The sequence below is a fragment of the Malania oleifera genome, chromosome 2 (assembly GCF_029873635.1).
Source record: "Malania oleifera isolate guangnan ecotype guangnan chromosome 2, ASM2987363v1, whole genome shotgun sequence".
NCBI classification, from domain to species: domain Eukaryota; kingdom Viridiplantae; phylum Streptophyta; class Magnoliopsida; order Santalales; family Ximeniaceae; genus Malania; species Malania oleifera.
The window spans coordinates 13,320,153-13,339,430 of record NC_080418.1 but is presented as its reverse complement, the minus strand read 5'-3'; the positions used below and the strand labels follow the sequence as shown (position 1 = coordinate 13,339,430).

The following is a 19,278-nucleotide window of genomic DNA, read 5'->3' as shown; positions in this document are numbered from 1 at the left end:
TAAAATAAAATTTTCCTTAAAATTTCAATAATAATAACTATTTACATAATTATTTTTCTCTTTTCAATTATCGTGTACAATAAGATTCTTCCTATACATATAATAACTAAGTACTTTTATTTTTATTTTATTATTTTGTTCTTCTATTACTAATGATAATTAATTATTATTGCAGTTATTTTTTTTTTATTTTTTTGTAATTTTATAATCTAATCATATTTCTTAATTTTTATTTAATTTAAGAACAAAATTGAATATTTATATAATCATTTTTTAAATATTTTTATTTTAGAAATATTAATTAAAAATTGCTATTTTCAAATTTTATTTTATTTTTTTAATTTTTAGTTATCATTTTTAATTCTTTATCTTCATTATTTTTAGTAAAAATACTAATCAACTCCGAAATTTTTTTTGTAAACTCGATGGTTAGTTGACCCCCAAAACCTTCAATTCAACTTAGCTATATTTTAGGAATAACCCATCTTCGGTCTTTCACGTGACTTCGGCACTTTTCTTAGCTCCCAATCTCCGTTCTTGGTGCTCCAAAATGCAGCGGATTACGGCACATTTTAAACTGATTTTTGTTTTTGTTTATCAGCATGTGCGTCCCACTTAAATACAATATAAATTTTCTTGCTGATAAATACAAAATAACTTTATTAAATAATTATCTTTACCACACTTATTCTATTTATTTTCCTCTCAAAATCTTAAATTAAAATGCCCCTCTTATTTCTTTGAGCTAATCGGTTAATTTTACCAAAGGATGTAGTGTCATGGTCTCATATCGAATGTGTACCGGAAAGATTTGGATTATAAGAAAGGTTTGCGTTTTAAGTAAGTGAGATATTTTTTATAGGATAAAGTCGTGAGACCACTGAGCCAAAGCAGACAATACCTCACCGGAATTGTCCCAAGATAGTTACATCTGATATTAGTGTCATCTTGGGATACTATCATGCGAGTGGATCCTACATAAAGGTGTAAGTCACATTGACGAAAACATCTAAGATCATGTAAGAGAGTCTGCCACGGTCTCATATCGGATGTATACTTGGGAAATTGCGCTAACGAGGATGTCAAAGATTGGATAGAAAAATCTGTCATAGTCCCACATAGATGTGTACTAGGGAGATCTTAGACTTACAAGGAGAGTTTGAGCCCTAACTAAGTGGGGTACCTTTTATAGGACAAACTTGTGAGGTCAGTAGGTTAAAACAGACAATACCTCACTAGAGTTGAGGTCAACACTGTTACACGTAACTTATTTAAAATCAATTTTGATTGTTTAAGTTTGGGACTCAGATATTAATATTTTAAATGAGAGATCATAAAAAAGTCAAATTTTACGTAAGTCATATAATATATGTTTTGCACATATATTTAATATTATATATACATTATACATATATTTAATATTTATTTATAATCAAATTAAATTAATTGAGTCAAGTTAAACTTTTGAAAACTTGTAGCGAAATTTAAATATTTTATTGTGTCAACTTAATTCATCTAGAAACACTCCTAAATAAGAGAAGTTATTAGTGTGAATCTAGTAATATCATGATTCCAAAATCCTCAATATTTTTTTCAAAGGATCCATATTTATTCTTTTACTTTTCCTTTTCCTCTTCAATCTAATGGACATAAAGTAATTTCTATTTTTAAAGGCATTTTATGCCCATGTGAAATGGTCATGAACAATTTCTTCTACGTTTTGTGAGGGTGATAATTAATAACAAAAAATAAAGTGAGATATTATTCTAATTAAGTATTAAGAATTGAATTTAACTGATTCAAAATTTAAGGATAATGACTCTCCAACCCTTTCTCTCTTCCCTTGAATGCGGATGATTGCCCCAGCTTCTAATTGTGGGCGTCAGGGTTCGTTTTTTAGCATCATCATATATCTAGTGATGCCTAAATTGTGAACAATATTTAGGTATAAGATCTTGTCCACTTACAATGTAGAGAATTAAATTTGAGGACGAATATGTGGAAATAAGAAAAGTCAACATTTGACCTGTCATAGTTGCAATTCAAAAGTATAAAAAATATAAAAAAAATTCAAACTTACTTTTTAAAAAATCACCAAAATCATAAATTACGGACTAACAAAAATAAACAAGGTAATACTATTAATTGCAATATGTGACCATTACAAATTCACGTGTGACGTCATGACTTGCGACTATAACGAAATTCCAAATAAGTATAGTATCAAAGTTTTTAATTTGGAGCTAATTAAGGTAGGTAAATGGTATGAGTTGTACAGGGTGGGAATTAACCTAATAACCTCTTAAAATATCTCGGACTTCTACAGGGTGGAAAATTGGAAATTAACCTCTTAAAAATATCTCTCTCTACATGCACTCAGAAATTTCCTCCCATGAATTGACTGATTCCATTCTTTTAGCTTTTTGACTTCCCAAGCAATTCCTGTATTGCTTCTCTTCCCATTCTCCTCTTCTTCAAATTCCCACGCCAATTTTTACTCCATTCCTTCCTTTTCTTGTCCTCTCCTATGCCTTTTTGATCCTTCCTTTACATAATCCGACCCTTTTTGATTCCTCTCTTCTTTGTTCGTGGGAAGTTATGATTTTGCCGAGAGCTGTTCGGGAGGCAACGGCGGCCGGGGTTGGACCCGGAAAGTCTCATCGGAAACAATTCTGGTTTGTGCTTTTGGTGTCTCTCCCTGTGTGGTGGCTGTTGATTTATTTGAATTCATCGGGTCTGTTGGGCAGAAACTACGAGCTTGTTTCTGTGGTTAATAGCTACGCCATTTCAGTGGATTCTAGAGAAAATTTCGATCATCTTCACGTCGCTCGCGAAGGTTACAATAATGAAACTAGAACTCATGTCTTGCGCTCTACTGAGTATCTCGGCGTGGTGGAAGAGGATTTTCCGGTGGCTGTTCGGGAAATAAATGTTACAGAAAGCGAGAAAGGATCCATTAACAATGGAACTGAAAATGGGGAAACCAGTTTTCCGGAGGATGAAGATCACGATAATCAAATAATACCTGAAGAGGATTCAACAAAGAAAGACGAGGGGCATTCTGTGAATGGGACGGAGCAAGTTGATTCGATTTCCAATTTGAAAAACAGAACCGCCAAACAGAGTAGCAGTGAAAATGGAGGACAGAGGATTGAATCCCAAATCGATCCATGCTTGGGGCGGTACATCTACGTTCATGATCTTCCTCCTCGTTTCAACAGAGACATACTCGAGGACTGCCGGTCTCTGAACAAATGGTCGAACATGTGCAAATACGTCTCCAACATGGGTCTTGGCCCCAAAATTGCGAATTCCGAAAGAGCTTTCTCCAACACCGGCTGGTTCGCAACCCATCAATTTTCTCTGGAACTCATCTTCCACAACAGGATGAAACAGTACAAATGCTTGACCAAGGATTCGTCGCGGGCCTCGGCCATCTTCGTTCCATTTTACGCCGGTCTCGACGTCGGGCGGCACCTCTGGGGGTCCAACACTTCCATGAGGGACTCCACTTCTATGGATTTGGCGAAGTGGCTGGCGAGCAGACCCGAGTGGAAATCCATGGGAGGCAGAGACCATTTCTTGGTTGCGGGAAGAATCTCGTGGGATTTCGGCAGAATATCAGATGAAGATTCTTCGTGGGGCAACAAACTCCTCATCTTGCGGGAATCCAAGAACATGACAATTCTGGTAATAGAATCAAGCCCTTGGAGCAAAAACGATTTTGCAATCCCGTACCCAACTTACTTCCATCCCTCGAGCGACAGAGAGGTGTTCCAATGGCAAAACAGAATGAGGAAGCAAAAGAGGCGTGTCCTATTTTCCTTCGTGGGCGGGGCGAGGCCGAACCTCAAAGGGTCTATTCGGGGAGAGATCATTGAGCAGTGCCAGGCTTCAAGGAGGAAATGCAAGTTGCTGGGATGCAATCCCGCATCGAACAAGTGCCAGAACCCCGTGAACGTGATGAAAACGTTTCAGAGCTCTGTTTTCTGTCTTCAGCCTTCAGGGGATTCCTACACTCGGCGGTCGATGTTCGATTCGATCCTCGCCGGCTGCATTCCGGTGTTCTTCCACCCGGCTTCGGCTTACGTGCAGTACCTGTGGCATCTGCCGAAGAATTACACGAAGTACTCTGTGTTCATATCAGAAAATGATGTGAAGGAGGGGAAGGTGGGGATCGAGCAGGTGCTGCGGCGGATTCGGAGGGAGGAGGTGCAGGCCATGAGGGAGGAGGTGATTCGGATGATTCCCAGGATGGTGTACGCAGATCCCAGGTCTACACTGCAGAGTCTGGAGGATGCATTTGATTTAACCATGAAAGGGGTTCTGGGGAGAGTCGAGAGGTTGAGGAAGGAGATGAAGGAGGGAAGGGATTCCAGTGGTGAGTATGCAGAGGGAGAGAGTTGGAAGTACGAGTTGTGTGGGAATGTTAGAGCGCATGAATGGGATCCTTTCTTCTCAAAACCAAACCGTTCTCCCTCCTGGTGAGAACAGAGCAAAGAGAAAAATAAGAACACAATTTTTTTTTTATTTTTTTTTTGGCCTTGTAATTTTAGTTTTGTATAGTTGTTCATCTAAAAACACAGAGCTTCATTCATGAGATTATTTTTATTCTTGTTATTCTTATTTACTGGATTGGATTATGCCTGGCCCCAAAAATATAAAGAGCAGCAGCTCTTGCCTCTACTTGCTATATGGTAGTGACTATGAGAGAAATGGTATTTCGCTTATGGTAGATAACTCCTTTTCCTTCTTTCTTTCTTTCTTTCTTTGCCCTCCATTCTCACTTGGAACAATTATAGAAAAAAGAAAATATGTCATGCATTTGCTTCATGTTATGAAATTATTTGTGTTAGTGAACTTATTTTTTATAAAGAGATTGTTTATCAAGTCTAAGCTTAATAAGCTCATATTGCCATTTTGCAGTCCAACTATGAACAATAGTGGATGCTATTAATTAAAGGACCATATAATAATTTATTCATTACTTATTTTTAAAAGAAAAAACTATATACATATTTATTTGAGTTATTCAAGGTACAATCTTAATTTTTTTTTTACGAACCCAGTGCACAATAGACAATCCTTCCAATGTTTGATTCAACTCAATTTACATTTTGGGACTAACCCATTTGCTCCTTTCCATGCCCCCCATGCAGTAATTTGATATGAGTTAGGCCGGCAATCCCCATGATTTCAGCACTTAGCCACCCTCCCATTCTCCGCTCCAAAACGCACAGCGGATTGCGCCACCTTTCAACAATGTGTCCAAATTCAAAGCCATACCATAAGCAATAAGCCATAAGCCCTAAGCCTTCAACTGTTCAGCTTCCTATGTTTTTTGGGTCTCATCTCATACATCCCATCTACAATAATTCATGTCTTATGTTTGAAGAGGTATTGAATTTAGACATGTATTAAATTTGGATAAGATATAGTACAAAATTATATTGAAATTTGCTCAAATTTATTCAAATTCAAATTCAAGATTCCAAATTCATGCTCCCAAACACCAATCTTATGGAATCGAATTTTAAAAGTGTCATTTTATTTTAATTAACTTCTTTTTTCACCTTTTTTTTTTTACAAAATTAAAAAGTAAAGAATCGCCAAATTGGTTAATTCTTTCTAATTTGTTTTTAAATGGTAAAAAAAGTGTGTTAAGGTGCTTTTTTTACCCCAAAGTATTCTAATTAAAGCAATGCATTAAAAGTGAATCAAATACTTAATTGTCTTAGTGTCCTAATTACCTGAGGTAATTTAAAAGGTGGAACTCTTTCCTTTTAGTTTCCTAAGAAAGTGCTCATTCCTTCTACTTTCCTAGGAAAGTATTCTTCCTCCCATGACTTTTTAATCAAATTAAATGTTGTTATGATATAAAGTTTGACTAAAATTTTTAAGCGAGAAAAATTCAAGAGAGAAGAAAATTGATTTGTTAGGTGGGGGAGGAAAGTGTGTCCAATGTAGAATGGAAATGGACAAAATATAATCTTATGATCTGCTATTCTGTTTTAAGAGCTAATTTTTTGGCTTAATTTTTTACTAATTAATCTATAAATAAATTACTAAATATGTGTGAACAAAACATGTAATTAATATACAAATGTCAACCCTTGCATATAGTGAATGTGAGTCACATAAATATGTATCTGAGTTGTGTGAGACAATATAATAAATATATTATCTAATTAATTACATTAAAATTAATATAGAAATTTGATTATTATATATTTAACTTATTTTTTACTTAAAATTAATATAAGAGTAATGCTTTAATGCAAAGCATTAAATCGAGTATAATACATTTATAAACGAATTAGAACTATATTACAATTAACTCCATGTGTTAGTAATGTTAGAATAGAATTATAGCGAAAATAAAAATTTGTGCACTAAAACCTTGATGTATGTGGCCAATAATTTTTCTAGACTTCAAATATCTCTAGCCAATTTTCAATAAAATTATTTAAAATAAGTTAGAATTCAATTGTCATTATTATGCTTTTGAAATAAATTTCTCAAAATAAGCAAAAATATATATTTGTTGTAAATGAAATAAAAAGAAAATATATAAAAGATTAAAGTAAAGAAATTTTGAGTTATAAAAATTCAAATGTCTAGTTCTTCGGGAACTAGATGTTGCTAATTATCATTTTATCCATTTTTGGTAGTAAAATATGTCCTTATATAGGCAACGATTATACTGACATCCAAAGATCAATTCCATAATGAATCATTATGTGGGCATATCAAAAGTTATAACTTATTTTCAAGATAGTCATTCACATGTATAATATACATGTTTTACAACACTTTCCCTTGGATGACTATATACTATGAATATGTCTCATTAAAACCTTCGCTAAGGAAAACCTTGTGGGACAAAACCTTAACAAAAGAAAAAGAGTACAGTATTCATACTTCTCCTAAAAAATACAATCAATTAACAAATGTCCTTAACTTGACGTATTATAATGTTCTGCACACGCTTTTTGAAAATTGAAGTTGACAATGCTTTTGTGAATAGATCTGCCAAGTTGTCACTTGAACAAATTTTGTAATTGTCAACATTTCCTTTCTTCAAAAGTTCATGAGTGTAAAAGAATTTTGGTGAAATATGTTTAGTTCTATCACTTTTTATGTACCCACATTTGATTTGTGCAATACATGCTGCATTGTTTTCGTACAAAATATATTAGCTTGTCATTTTCCAGTGATAATCCACTTGTCCCTTTAATGTGTTGGATTATAATTCTTAACCATACACATTCACGACTTACTTCGTGAACTGCCAATATTTCTGAATAGTTTGAAGAAGTAGCGGTGATCGTTTGTTTTGTAGATCACCATGAGATAACAGTATCACCACATGTAAAGATATAGCCTATTTGAGATCGAACTTTATAAGGATCATAAAGATATCTAGCATCAGCATATCCTTTCAACATAAATGTTACTCCCTTTGGGTAAAACAAACTTATATCAAATGTGTCGCGGAGATAACGAAAAACATGTTTTACTCCATTCCAATGTCTCTGAATTGGTGTAGAACTAAATCTTGTCAGAAAATTTATCGCAAAAGCTATATCTGATCTAGTGTAATTTGCAAAATACAAGAGTGCTCTTATTGCACTACGATGGGGTACTTCAGGACTAAGGATTTTTTCATTATCTTCTCAAGGACGAAAAAGATCCTTTTTTCACATCAAGTGAATTAATAACCATTGGGGAGCTTAATGAATAAGATTTATCCATATAAAATTATTTCAAAAATTTTTCTACATAAGATATTAAAACTTGATATACATTATTGGCTCACAACCTAATAGCTCAAGCTTTTAGGTAAAGTGGTAATCTAACATGGTATCAGAACTCTGGTTATCAAGAGGTCCTAGGTTCTAATCTTGTCGCCCGTTTTATTCTGTGACATTATTTGTCATGTGTTTATCTCCTCACGTGTTGTTGGGCTGCACGTGCGGGGGAGTGTTAAAGCTTGATATACATTGTTGGCCCACAACCTAATAGCTTAAGCTTTTAGGTAAAGTGGTAATCTAACACAAGATGATTGATGAATAAGAATTCCACTTGTTAAATGTTCAACTTGAAAACCAAGACAAAATTTTGTCTTCCCAAAATCCTTCATTTTAAATTCTTTCATTAAATAGTTAGCAGTCGTTGAGATCTCTTCTGAAGTTCCTACTTTGTTTATGTCATTAACATAAATTGCGACTATAGCAAATCTAGAATTTATCTTATTGATAAAAACACAAGAACATATAAGATTATTTTCATATCTAATTTTTAACAAATATTCACTTAGACAATTGTATAACATTCGTTTAGATTGCTTCAATCCATATAATGTAATTTAACAGAATACATTTTCTGTTATTTTGAATTATATGCTTCAGACATTTAAATCCTTCAGGGATTTTCATATATATATATATATATATATGTCATTATCGAATGAGCCATACAAGTAAGCTGTTGCTACAACCATAAGGCAAATGTTAGGTTATTCAGAAACCGTTAAACTAATCAAAAATCTGAAAGTAACTACATTCATAATAGGGGAATATGTCTCATTATAATCTATACCAAGTATTTATGAGAAATCTTATGCTACAAGACGCGCCTTGTATATCACAATTTCATTCATTTTATTTCTTTTACGTACAAAAACCCATTTATACCCAACAGGTTTGACATTCTCAAGTGTTTGGACTACTAGTCCAAATATCTTACGTTTGGCTAATGAGTCTAGCTCAGCTTGTATTGCTTCTTTCAATTTTTGATCAATCATTTCGATATCGACAGTTTTCTACAGTTTGAGGCTTAGGCTCATTATCATTAATAATTTCTGAAGCAATCGCATATACAAACACATTTTCAACAACAACTTCATTTTTTCTCTGCATATTTCCAAATTTTAATGAGATCTCATAATTTTTCGGTACTGGAAATACTTCTGGTGTTGCTTCTGTGGAAATATGGGATTGTTGATTCATATTTTCTTAACCTCTTCTTGAGTATTGATGACCTCTTTTGAAGTGTCACTTTTATTCATTTCTTTTTTCTTTTAAGGAACAATATCATTTGCATCAATTGGTCTACCATGCTTCTGGCGCTTTTTAAATTCATTAGATGCTATTCCCATTGGGTGTTCTTTAGAAACAATCAATCTAACAGGAATATTTGCAGTCGAAACATGTGATTTAATGACCCTTTTGGTGTTTGTAAAAACATTTGGCAATTGATTTGCAGCATTCTGCAAATCAATTATTCTTTGAACTTTAAGTTTACATTGATTTGCGTGTGTATCAAGATTAGACAAAATTGGTGTGTTCCAACAAATTTCTTGTGTTTTTAATCCTTTACCTTTTCCTTCCCCTAATGATGGGAAAACTGATTCATCAAATTGACAATCAAGAAATCTTGTTCTAAAAAGATCACTTGTTAGTGGTTCAAGATATCTAATGATAGAAGGAGAATCAAAACCAATATAAAAATCAAGCCGACGTTGTGGTCTCATCTTACTTTGTTGCACAGGTGCAATAGGAACATTTACTGCACAACCAAAAATTCTAAGATGAGATATTAGGTTGGTGATTAAACACAAGCTGTGAAGGTGAAAACTTGTGATATATAGTTGGTCTAATTCTAATCAAAGATGTAGCATGCACTATAGCATGGCCCCAAGTAGATGCAGGAAGTTTTGATCGCATAAGCATAGATCTAGCAATAAATTATAAGTTCTTAATGAAAGATTCCGCTAAACCATTTTGTGTATGAACATGTGCAATAGAATGTTCAACACTTATTCCTATTGACATGCAATAGTCATAAAATACTTTTAAAAAAAATTTACCTTCATTATCTAAACGGACAGTCTGAATGGGATGATCAGGAAAAATTGATTTTAACTTTATTATTTGAGTAAGAAATTTAGCAAAAACAACATTACAAATTGAAAGTAAACAAACATGTGACCATTGAGTGGAAGCATAGATTAAAACCATGAAATATCGAAATGGTCCGCAAGATGGATGGATTGGGCCACAAATATCTCCTTGTATTCTTTGCAGAAAAGATGAAGATTCTAAAGGTAATTTAGACGGAAAAGGTCTAACAAGTAGTTTTCCTTGAGTACAAGACATACAAAAATAATTACTAGGTAAAAGAACTTTCTGATCCTTTAATGGATGTCCATGTGTATTTTCAATGATTCGTCGCATCATAGTTGAACTAGGATAACCAAGACGATCATGCCAAGATATAAAACTTTCAAGCTCGGAGTACTTCTAGTGCATAAAATTTGATTCAATTGTCCTTATTTTTGTGAAATATAGGCCAAATGAAAAACTTAAAAATTTTTCTAATATGATCTTATGGTTTAAAAGATATTCCATATCTCTTTCATTTTTAGTTTCAATATGATATCCATTGTGACGTATATTTTTAAAACTTAATAGATTTCTTCACGATCTACTAGAATACAACGCATTTTTAATATACAACTTTGTTTCATTTGAAAACATAATGTGAACTCTTCCAGAACCTTCTATTATATTTGCAGAGTCAGATATTGTATTAATATTAATTTTAGCTAATGTTAATTGTAAGAAATATTTTTTAATACGAAGAATTGTGTGGATTGTGTCACTGTCTACCAAACACATGTCATCCTCCATTTTATCAAGTTTATTTTGTATGATCTAGTAAATGAAAACTAAAATTAAGTTTATTTTGTATGATCTAATAAATGAAAAATAAAATTTAAGAATTAGGAAAGATAACAAAATATTACCAAACATATTATATGTAAAACTTTTAATAAAAAAAATCATTGCCTTTGTGCGATCCTTTAGAGATGTTTGATTTCTTTCTTCAATTGTACTACCAAGATTCATAGCATTAAGGTGAATCTCAGCATTAAGTACCTATGGTAGATGATTTCTTTTAGAAATATCAAAAACAACGAATTCAAACTTTGTGAGGTTTGACATCATAAAGTCACTTTGAAAAACAAATAAAAATTCAAAGTTTGGTAAATATTAAAATGGAAATGTTATTCTTACATATATTCAAACATAAAAACATTTAGGGACACGTACTCAAGATAAGAGATATAGTTAAAACTAAAGTTATATAGATAACAAATGTTAAAAAAACAAGATTCTTATCTTGGAATAATACCAAAGAAACTTAAAAGATTCTACTATACCATTAGAGACTTGATCGTGCTAATAACATGATATAAATTAAATAAAGAAAGAAATCTAGAAAAGATTAAAATAAAAAAAATTTGGAGTTATAGAAATTCAACTGTCTAGTTGTTTAGGAATTAGATGTTGTTAATTATCTTTTTATCCATTTTTGGTTGTAAAACGTATTCTTATATAGACAAAGATTATATTGATATCCTAAAAGTCAATTTCATAATGAGCCATTATATGGGCATACCAAAAGTTATAACCTAATTTCAAGATAGTCATCTACATGTATAATATACACGTTTTACAATAATTTTACTAATTTTGTATTGTTCTTTAATTAATATGTTACTTGGTTTACGTTTCATGCATATTTTGGTGTCAATACATTTCCTAATTAACTAAACATTATGTTAATACATTTTTTATTATTTAGGCAAATGTTAACACACTTGATTTTTTTTTAATGATAAATAGTTTGTATTTCTTATGATAATTGCCTTAAAATCAATAACGTTGAAGCGATGATTACTAATATTTTGATTGTTTCCGAAATCTTGAGATTTTAGAGAAAGGGCAAAGATACTAATAATATATTTTGAGATGTCGGGAAAATTTACAGCAAGTTAATTTGAAACATTTGAATCTTAAATTATTTTTTTAGTTCTATTAGAATGTTGAATTATGAAACTTTTGGTATTTATTTAATTGTCTAATCATGGTGACTGAAGAGCTTTAAGTAATTATTTAAAATAAAAACTATATTTTTAGTACCATGAAATATATATTTTTATCAATAATTTTCATTTAATTTATATTTTTTATGTTTAGGTTTTAGTAACAATAATAAAAAAAATCAATTATGTAGCGTATGGTCAACATTTAAAAACTGTTTATTTATATATTTTTATTTTTTTGATAACCCAGAGAATCAATTCACCATCACGCTTCTTTAGACACTATGGTGCGACACCAAATCCTCCCCGAGGGGGGGGTGAAAGCCACCTGCCCATTAATTCATCGGGGTAAACTCTCAAGAAAGGAATAGAATCTGTGACTTCGGAGTCACCAAAGCCACAAATTGCCCTTACCACTTGAGTTAAATAGTGAAGAAAACCTTCAAAATAATTTGAAATGTCAAATCCACACACACAATGTATTATTGTAACGAATTCCTTTCATAAAAGTTACAATATTTGAGTTTAAGTCTTACAAGTGTCTTAGTAAAGTATTTTTAAGCGTTAATTACATGTTTAATAAAACTAAACATTATGTGACGAATGTCGAATGCATATATGAATTTGTGGAATGAGTTAGTCCTATAATTACAAGTATCTTTTTATTTGAATCCTAATTTTTTAGTCATTTCTTAGTTAATTAACCATTGTATATGTACATAAGATGAGACTTGGGAGATAAGGAAAAATGTACAAAAAAAATATTGTGGAATTTATATTTTTTTAGGACAAAAATGTCTTATAGAATTGGGAAGTTCTCTAATTTAATTAGAATTATTGCAATACTAATTAAAAAAAGGTTACCAAATAGAATCAACTTATTAAATTCCAAACCATTGAGAGAGAATTAAGTACAAACAAATGATACTTTAAAAAACTTAATATCAAAAATAAATGTAAACAAATGCCATTATGCTTCTCTTGAAACTTGAAAAATATGGTTATACCAAATGAAAATGTAAGAAATATATTTTTTTATGTTTGATTACTAATAAAAAAAATATTTATACTAAAATATTTTTATTTTTAATAATATTTTAAATAGAGACAAAATATAATAGAAATGTTTTTCATTTCCTTTTTCTTTCTAATAAGATCCCTAATCCAAATAAAACGTTAAGATAATTCTAGAAGAAAATAGAATGTAAAAAAGATTTTACTTCTGCCCTACTTAATTGCCAATATTTTTATTTTTATTTTAATTTGGCCAAACTTTTTATCTCAAGCACTAGCATTTTATATTGGAGGCATTTTTAATTTTAATAATCTATAGACTTCAAAGAAATTTAATACAATTATATTATTTTATTTTTCCAAATATACGCAATTTTAAATTTAACGTTCGTCTCAAAACCATGTTAAAATTCAATGCTTCAAAAACCCAATGCAAATGGGTCTAACAGCTTCGAAACGCAAGATCTGAAACTCATTAAATAATTAAACTTGCTTCAAAACCACCCAACAGCGTTTGTAGTCCAACGGTTAGGATAATTGCCTTCCAAGCAATAGACCCGGGTTCGACTCCCGGCAAACGCACCTTCTTTGTGTTCTTGATTTCGTCGAATTATCTTCGACACGGTGTCGTTTTCAAATAATTTTCCAATTTTCTCCTGACCAATCAGAAACGATATTCCATGTGGAACGAAGAGCAATCTGCATTGGATATCTACGCGGGAAAGCGAAGTACCACCTCGAAAGGGTATTTTCGTCAAATCACCATGCGTGGGACTTCCATCATCTGTGGTCAGAACGCGCAGGCAGGGCGTTCATATCATTTGAACAGCAAGTGACGCTCCTCTGCTCCGCCGCCGCCCGAGCTTCTTGGTTCATGGCCGGCACGAGCACCTCCATCTCCTCTCACGTTATCGGATCCGGAATCGTCGAAATTTCCAGACCCAGCCGAACAGGCGCCCCGTTCTGCGTCAGAATCTCAACGAAGAGCAATGGCGTCCCCACGTGCAAAGGGCGTGACCCTCTCTCCGATTTCGCTCTTGCCGCCGAGGGACCCTCCTGCATCTTCGTGGGCCCTCTCGAAACCGCCAGCAAGGAAACCCTAGAAGCTCTCTATTGTCAAGTACTTTCCTTGACTGCCTATTCAGAGTAACTAACTTCAGCTAGGGCTTTGAGTTTTATCTGAATTTCGTCTAACGAATTCTACTCTTACTGGCTTTTCTATTGGTTAATTAATGTTCTTTTTAGCTGCCTTGATTGTTTTCATGGACCTTACTTTATAAATTTTGTGCAATTAATGATGCAACTCTCGTAATTGTGTAACGGGTTGTTGTAAATTGGTAGAATCAATGATGGAACTCTCATAAATTAGTAATCGCTTCTTCTGAATTGGTATTATTGATAATAGAATGGTCATATTTTTGTAATGTGCTGTTCTTGTTACAGGCAAGGGATGCTTATTACAGCGGCAGACCTTTAATAGTTGATGACATGTTTGACAGAGTAGAGGTAGCTTCAGACACTGTAGAAGTTAAATTTAATTAAATTAAAGAGTGTTTGTGCAGTGTAAATATAATTATGTATGCTACGAAACTGAAACAGTTAAAACTGCGGTGGTATGGTTCAAAATCCGTCCTCAAGTATCCACGATGCAGTCTTCGAAGACAATCGACATATGCAGATGCTGAGGTGATTTCTTTTCAAAACATGATTGTATTTACGAGTTATGATATCAGTAGTGGTTAACTAGTGGGATGCTTATAGTGGGTTGGATTAGTTCATGAATTATAAGTTCATTAGTGATTTTGTAGCGGATGCTAGTGGAGGGATTAATTGTGTTTAGTTAGTGAATTGAGTTGTGGGTTTTTGCTTCGATTTTATGAATTATAAATTCATCAATGATTCTTGGTGGGATTAGTCCATTTTTATTCTTCTAAACATTGTGTGACATGGATGTAGGGCAGGTAGACCCTTCACAGGTTTTTGCTTTGGCAGGCATATGGATTCTGTTTTTTGCATTTGGATGTTTGGCATGTCTTGTGCCTATCATCTACACTGTGGGTCTAGCTTATCAGGATGCACTCGATTCAGGACTTCACTACAGCAGCCACACATCTGCATTTGAGTTTCTTGCCATGGTTAATGGCATTCTCTTTATGCTACTGGGATCTGTGATTGGCTATCCAATTGCATCAGCTTCTGGTAATTAATTTCTTCATTTTTATGAGTTGTTAAATTTTGTTTTTTGAATTTATATAACAAGTATCTGGTGCATGAAATTTACACATGGAAAGCTTTCATGCTCTCATATAGTGCACAAAATAGGCACAATTGAAACTGAACCTATAAGTTTTTTGACAATGCAAAGTAGCTGTAACATTAAACTCTTTTGTTTCAATTAGGATTTTATTCTTAAAGTTTCAGGTTTTAAAGCAGTTAGTTGGACAAGGATATCAATGTTTAAAACATGGTTATCAAAATCCCAATCCAGACCGTGCGATGCTACGATCCTACGATCCATACTTGCCTAATTGATCCGGTTCTTAAGTAGAATCTTAATAAAGTAGGATCCTAGTAGGATATTATCTTGATTGTTAGGACCTTAGGATCTTGATCCTAATTGCAATCCTACCGATCCTACTTTTGCAATGGAATTTGGATTTTTCCTATTTAGGATTTAAAAGAAAAGGGTCCAATATATATTTTTATTGGCCCAAACATTTTACTTTTGCATAGACACAAAATTTGGTCTAGTTGGCTCAAATGCATCAAAATTTGGGCAACATAATGAGCATGTTCTAGGATTTGTTCAATCCAAATCAAGAGAGCAGCTGAGCATCTCTTAAAAGCTCTCATCCTTCAAAATTGAAAAAGCTCTCTGAGAGCTTAGAGTTCTTGATAGACAGATCCTAGGTTGTCTATCAGTAGGCTTGGACTGTTCCTTCTTACAACAACAATAGAGATCAGCTGAGAGCTTTGAGATCAACTGAGAGCTTAAAGTTGCAGGCCTATAGCAGTTATGCGTTATCTTTGTAGTTCTTTTTACTTTCTTACTCTATTTTTTTCTCTCTTATTATTGACAAGCCAGAGACCTATCTTTTTCCCCAAATCAGAGAGCATATAGCATTCTTTTTCCTCTTCGTTTCTTTGCCACTAATAAAAAGTTCTTCCTCTTCCTTCTTTTTTTCCTTCTTGTCCTTCTTCTTCTCCTTATGACTGATGAAAAAACCACAGAAACTGATAAATTTACATCTGTTCATTGAATTAAGATAGCAATTTCTTCTTCCTTCTTCTCTTCATTCTTTTTTATTTCTTTTTAGTTACAATTATTAAATAAATAAACTAGCAACAGTCTGCCCTTTGTGAGCACTTTGCAGTTCAGGCTATTTAGATTTTTTTTTAAGGTTCAAAATTGTTGAAGGAAAAACCTGCTAGGTGCTAGCTAGCAAGCTGGCTACATTTCTAAAATTTGTTTTAATTTCTTGAACTTACTACCAAGTTTTAAGGATTAATTTATTGAGAGTTGTCATAAATTGCCTAAAATGTAAAGTTTTAATTTATTTTACATTGTAAATAGGATCTTACGACCCACGATCTGATCTTGCGGACCCTCCAAATGATCCTATGTAGGATCCTGCTTCTAACAGCGTTGGTTTAGAAGAATAAATATTGAAGAGTTTTTATACATATAAATTGTACTTTGTCATGCTTGTGTTGAATAGAATTCCTGAACATATACATACATACATACATACATACATACATATATATTATGTCATATGGCTCATATAACATCATTTACTTGAGTGTCTATTTTCCCAGTTAAAGTGCTTCTAGGCCTATGGAGGAATGACTTGGTGGCATTAAAGGGGGCATGCCCAAATTGTGGGGAGGAGGTCTGTTCTGCTCTTGAAAAAAATAATTTCTCCAAATTTTAATTGAATTTTCTTCATTAAAGCTTTCAGTCTTGGCTAGGGAAGAAATTTGTAAGTAAAACTATTATGCATCCAGACATTGAGTTTTGATATTGCAGGTTTTTGCGTTTGTGCAGTCAGATCAGTTTAGAAACTCGCCCCATAGATCAGATTGTCATGTGTGTGAATGCTGTCTAGAATTCCGCACCAAAATTGAGGTAATACAGGTTTGCTTTTTCTCTCACTTATAGAGCAATATGGTGTTTTGTTTCCTAACGAAATTAGTTGCTCAAGGGATTGGAATATTTTTAATGTTAACTAGAAAACGCATTTGAAATCATTTTGGATTCCTTAAGAGGCAATTAGCCAATAACTGCTTTTTTATATTTTTCATCTGCTTTCCAGTTTCTTAGGGCCATTTATTATCATTTTCAATAATGGTTTGTGAATTGTGAAAACCATTTTCATTCCAGAAAATAAGAAAATGAGCATGCTGAAAGTTTCATCATTTTGAGGTCTTTTCAATTGCAAGTAAATTTAACTTTTATAAGAGCAGAAAACAATATTTTAGTGTTTCCTGAACGACATGTTATTAGAAAATTTGAAAAAAGTTTTAAAAATGCCCTGCTCAAATTTTTTTTAGACAGTTCTATTTTTTCTATTTTTTCAAAAAGTAAAGTTTAAAAACGAAACAGAAGAAACTGTAAGATTTAAAATTTTTTAAAAGGATTTTGTGGAATTCATTTGGAAAGAATTAAAGAATAGAAGATTTAAAGGTATCAAATTGCAGCAAACTAAAATTAGCAAAAGATGGGGGAATTCACCTAAATATGTAATAATAAATGTATTCTGTTAAACAGAATGGCTTGGCTTTTTCCTGGGGAGGCATAAGGAACATTGGATGCAAACTATTGATGTGTAAAATTGATCTTTCATATTTTGGAAATGACATAGAAGATGGAGCAAACATGAGGGGGAGGTTTATTACGTTCAAGTTTTTCCTTGTTTAAGCGAGATAATCAGTTTCGAAGTTCCATGAGAATCAAAAGGTTGGATCCTTAGGAAAATGAGTTATACATTATCACTAATAGAAAGTCAAATTTCTTGACAACCCTTTGAATTTTAGTTATCAAGATGATGTATTTTGTTATCGTTATTCCAATAAATCAACTATGAAAAACAGAGTAAAATGAAAGTTAAAATATGTTTCTAAATATGGCATTAAGATTATAAGCCTTGAAAGGCTAATACTAACAAAGCACAGCAAATTAAGCTAGGTATGAACCACGCCCAACAGCAACACACCATGGGATGGGATGTGATTGAGGGGTTTTAGATGGGAAGATGATCTACCTCCATTGTTGTCCAGCGACACTAAATGGGTCTCTCAAGTCTCAACTAACCACAAAATGGGATTTTTGTTTTTTTTCCAAGAACAAAGAAGGTGTTTCTTCTTCTTCTTCTTCTTTTTTAATTTTTTGAGAGAGAGGGAGAGAGAAACATCCTTTGTTTGGTTAGCTTATGAATGAACATTGTACCTCTTTTTCAAGTAATTAAATGAATCTACCTTATTGTCTTGTGTGGGAAAAAGCATGAAATGTGTTATAATTATTATTCATTTATTAGAAAAATATTGAAGTTTTTTTTTTTATTAACCTATGAATGGCACCATTGTGCAGCAATCCATTTCAAAACTTGGTAGGGATTGGGTCCATGGTCGAATTTACCTAGTTTCCCAGAGAGGCGGCAACCAACGTCGAAGATGGATGTAGCATGCATCATTCAACCAATTTGTATGCTGCTTGAGTTCATGTGCAATACAATGATTCTTTCCTTTTTCCTTCACATTTAACGCCCCCCCACTCCTGACGCTTGCGCACTGGAAAAACTCCCTAATAACCAGCAGAAATGTATTTATGATAGCTCTATGGACAGCAGCAATTGCGTATTGTAATGTGAAAAATAGCTGATTTCAATATCTCATTATTTGAGTCCAATTGTATTACAGTACAGAGTGAATTTTGGGCTGGTCAGAACCTGCTAAATGGAGAAATAATCACTCACTGAGCATGTCTAAATTGTATGAGCTTTTAAGGCCATAAGCTCTGAACTTGTATACTGGTGGTGGTCTCACTGCACAATTGATATAAAGACTATGCTGTAATCTTTCTTAGCAGATATAGCGTTGTCTTTCTTTCTTCTTCTTCTTCACTACAGAGCGCTATGCTCAGTCGCATTCTATAGAGCACTATGCTGTAATCTTTCTTAACAGATCTAGCTTTGTCTTTCTTTCTTTCTTTCTTTCTTCTTCACTATAGAGCACTATGCTCAACAGCAGTCCAGCTTTTTCTCACCTTTTTACAGCAGCCTGCACTCTGGAGGTAAACAGATTACACGAAGGAGGGTTTTTGGCTACGCAGGGCAGGTTTTGGTGCAGCTTGTAGCTAATGAGTCTAAAGC

At 33.0% G+C, this 19,278-nt stretch overlaps 2 protein-coding genes and 1 non-coding gene across 6 annotated transcripts; all 3 read left to right on the top strand.

Annotated features, from left to right (window-relative positions):
* The first annotated feature begins 2,405 nt into the window (after positions 1-2,405).
* LOC131149501 (xyloglucan galactosyltransferase KATAMARI1 homolog) lies at positions 2,406-4,620 on the top strand. The gene has a single exon (XM_058099971.1). It carries the CDS (start codon positions 2,599-2,601, stop codon positions 4,486-4,488), a length of 1,890 nt encoding a protein of 629 aa, XP_057955954.1. The 5' UTR covers positions 2,406-2,598; the 3' UTR covers positions 4,489-4,620.
* Positions 4,621-13,417: 8,797 nt separating this feature from the next.
* On the top strand, positions 13,418-13,489 carry TRNAG-UCC (transfer RNA glycine (anticodon UCC)). The gene has a single exon. It is a non-coding gene; the product is annotated as a tRNA-Gly (tRNA).
* Positions 13,490-13,652: 163 nt separating this feature from the next.
* Positions 13,653-18,996, top strand: LOC131149247 (PGR5-like protein 1B, chloroplastic). Of its 4 annotated transcripts, none has more exons than XM_058099526.1 (7): positions 13,653-14,027; positions 14,351-14,413; positions 14,507-14,593; positions 14,869-15,106; positions 16,727-16,800; positions 16,956-17,036; positions 18,498-18,996. In XM_058099526.1, the coding sequence occupies exons 1-7, from the start codon at positions 13,782-13,784 to the stop codon at positions 18,588-18,590; spliced, it is 882 nt and encodes a 293-aa protein (XP_057955509.1). In that variant the 5' UTR covers positions 13,653-13,781; the 3' UTR covers positions 18,591-18,996. The 4 variants fall into 4 exon arrangements, with proteins under 4 accessions (XP_057955509.1, XP_057955507.1, XP_057955506.1 ...); XM_058099524.1 differs by having other exon boundaries at positions 13,654-14,027; positions 16,938-17,036; XM_058099523.1 differs by having other exon boundaries at positions 13,658-14,027; positions 16,938-17,045.
* The last annotated feature ends 282 nt before the right edge of the window (positions 18,997-19,278 follow it).

Coding starts and splice junctions, on each gene's coding strand:
- LOC131149501 (XM_058099971.1), top strand. CDS start 2,599: ATGATTTTGCCGAGAGCTGTTCGGGAGGCAACGGCGGCCGGGGTTGGA.
- LOC131149247 (XM_058099523.1), top strand. CDS start 13,782: ATGGCCGGCACGAGCACCTCCATCTCCTCTCACGTTATCGGATCCGGA. Junction 14,594..14,868: donor CGACATATGCAGATGCTGAG/GTGATTTCTTTT, acceptor GATGTAGGGCAG/GTAGACCCTTCACAGGTTTT. Junction 17,046..18,497: donor CCAAAATTGAGGTAATACAG/GTTTGCTTTTTC, acceptor ACCATTGTGCAG/CAATCCATTTCAAAACTTGG.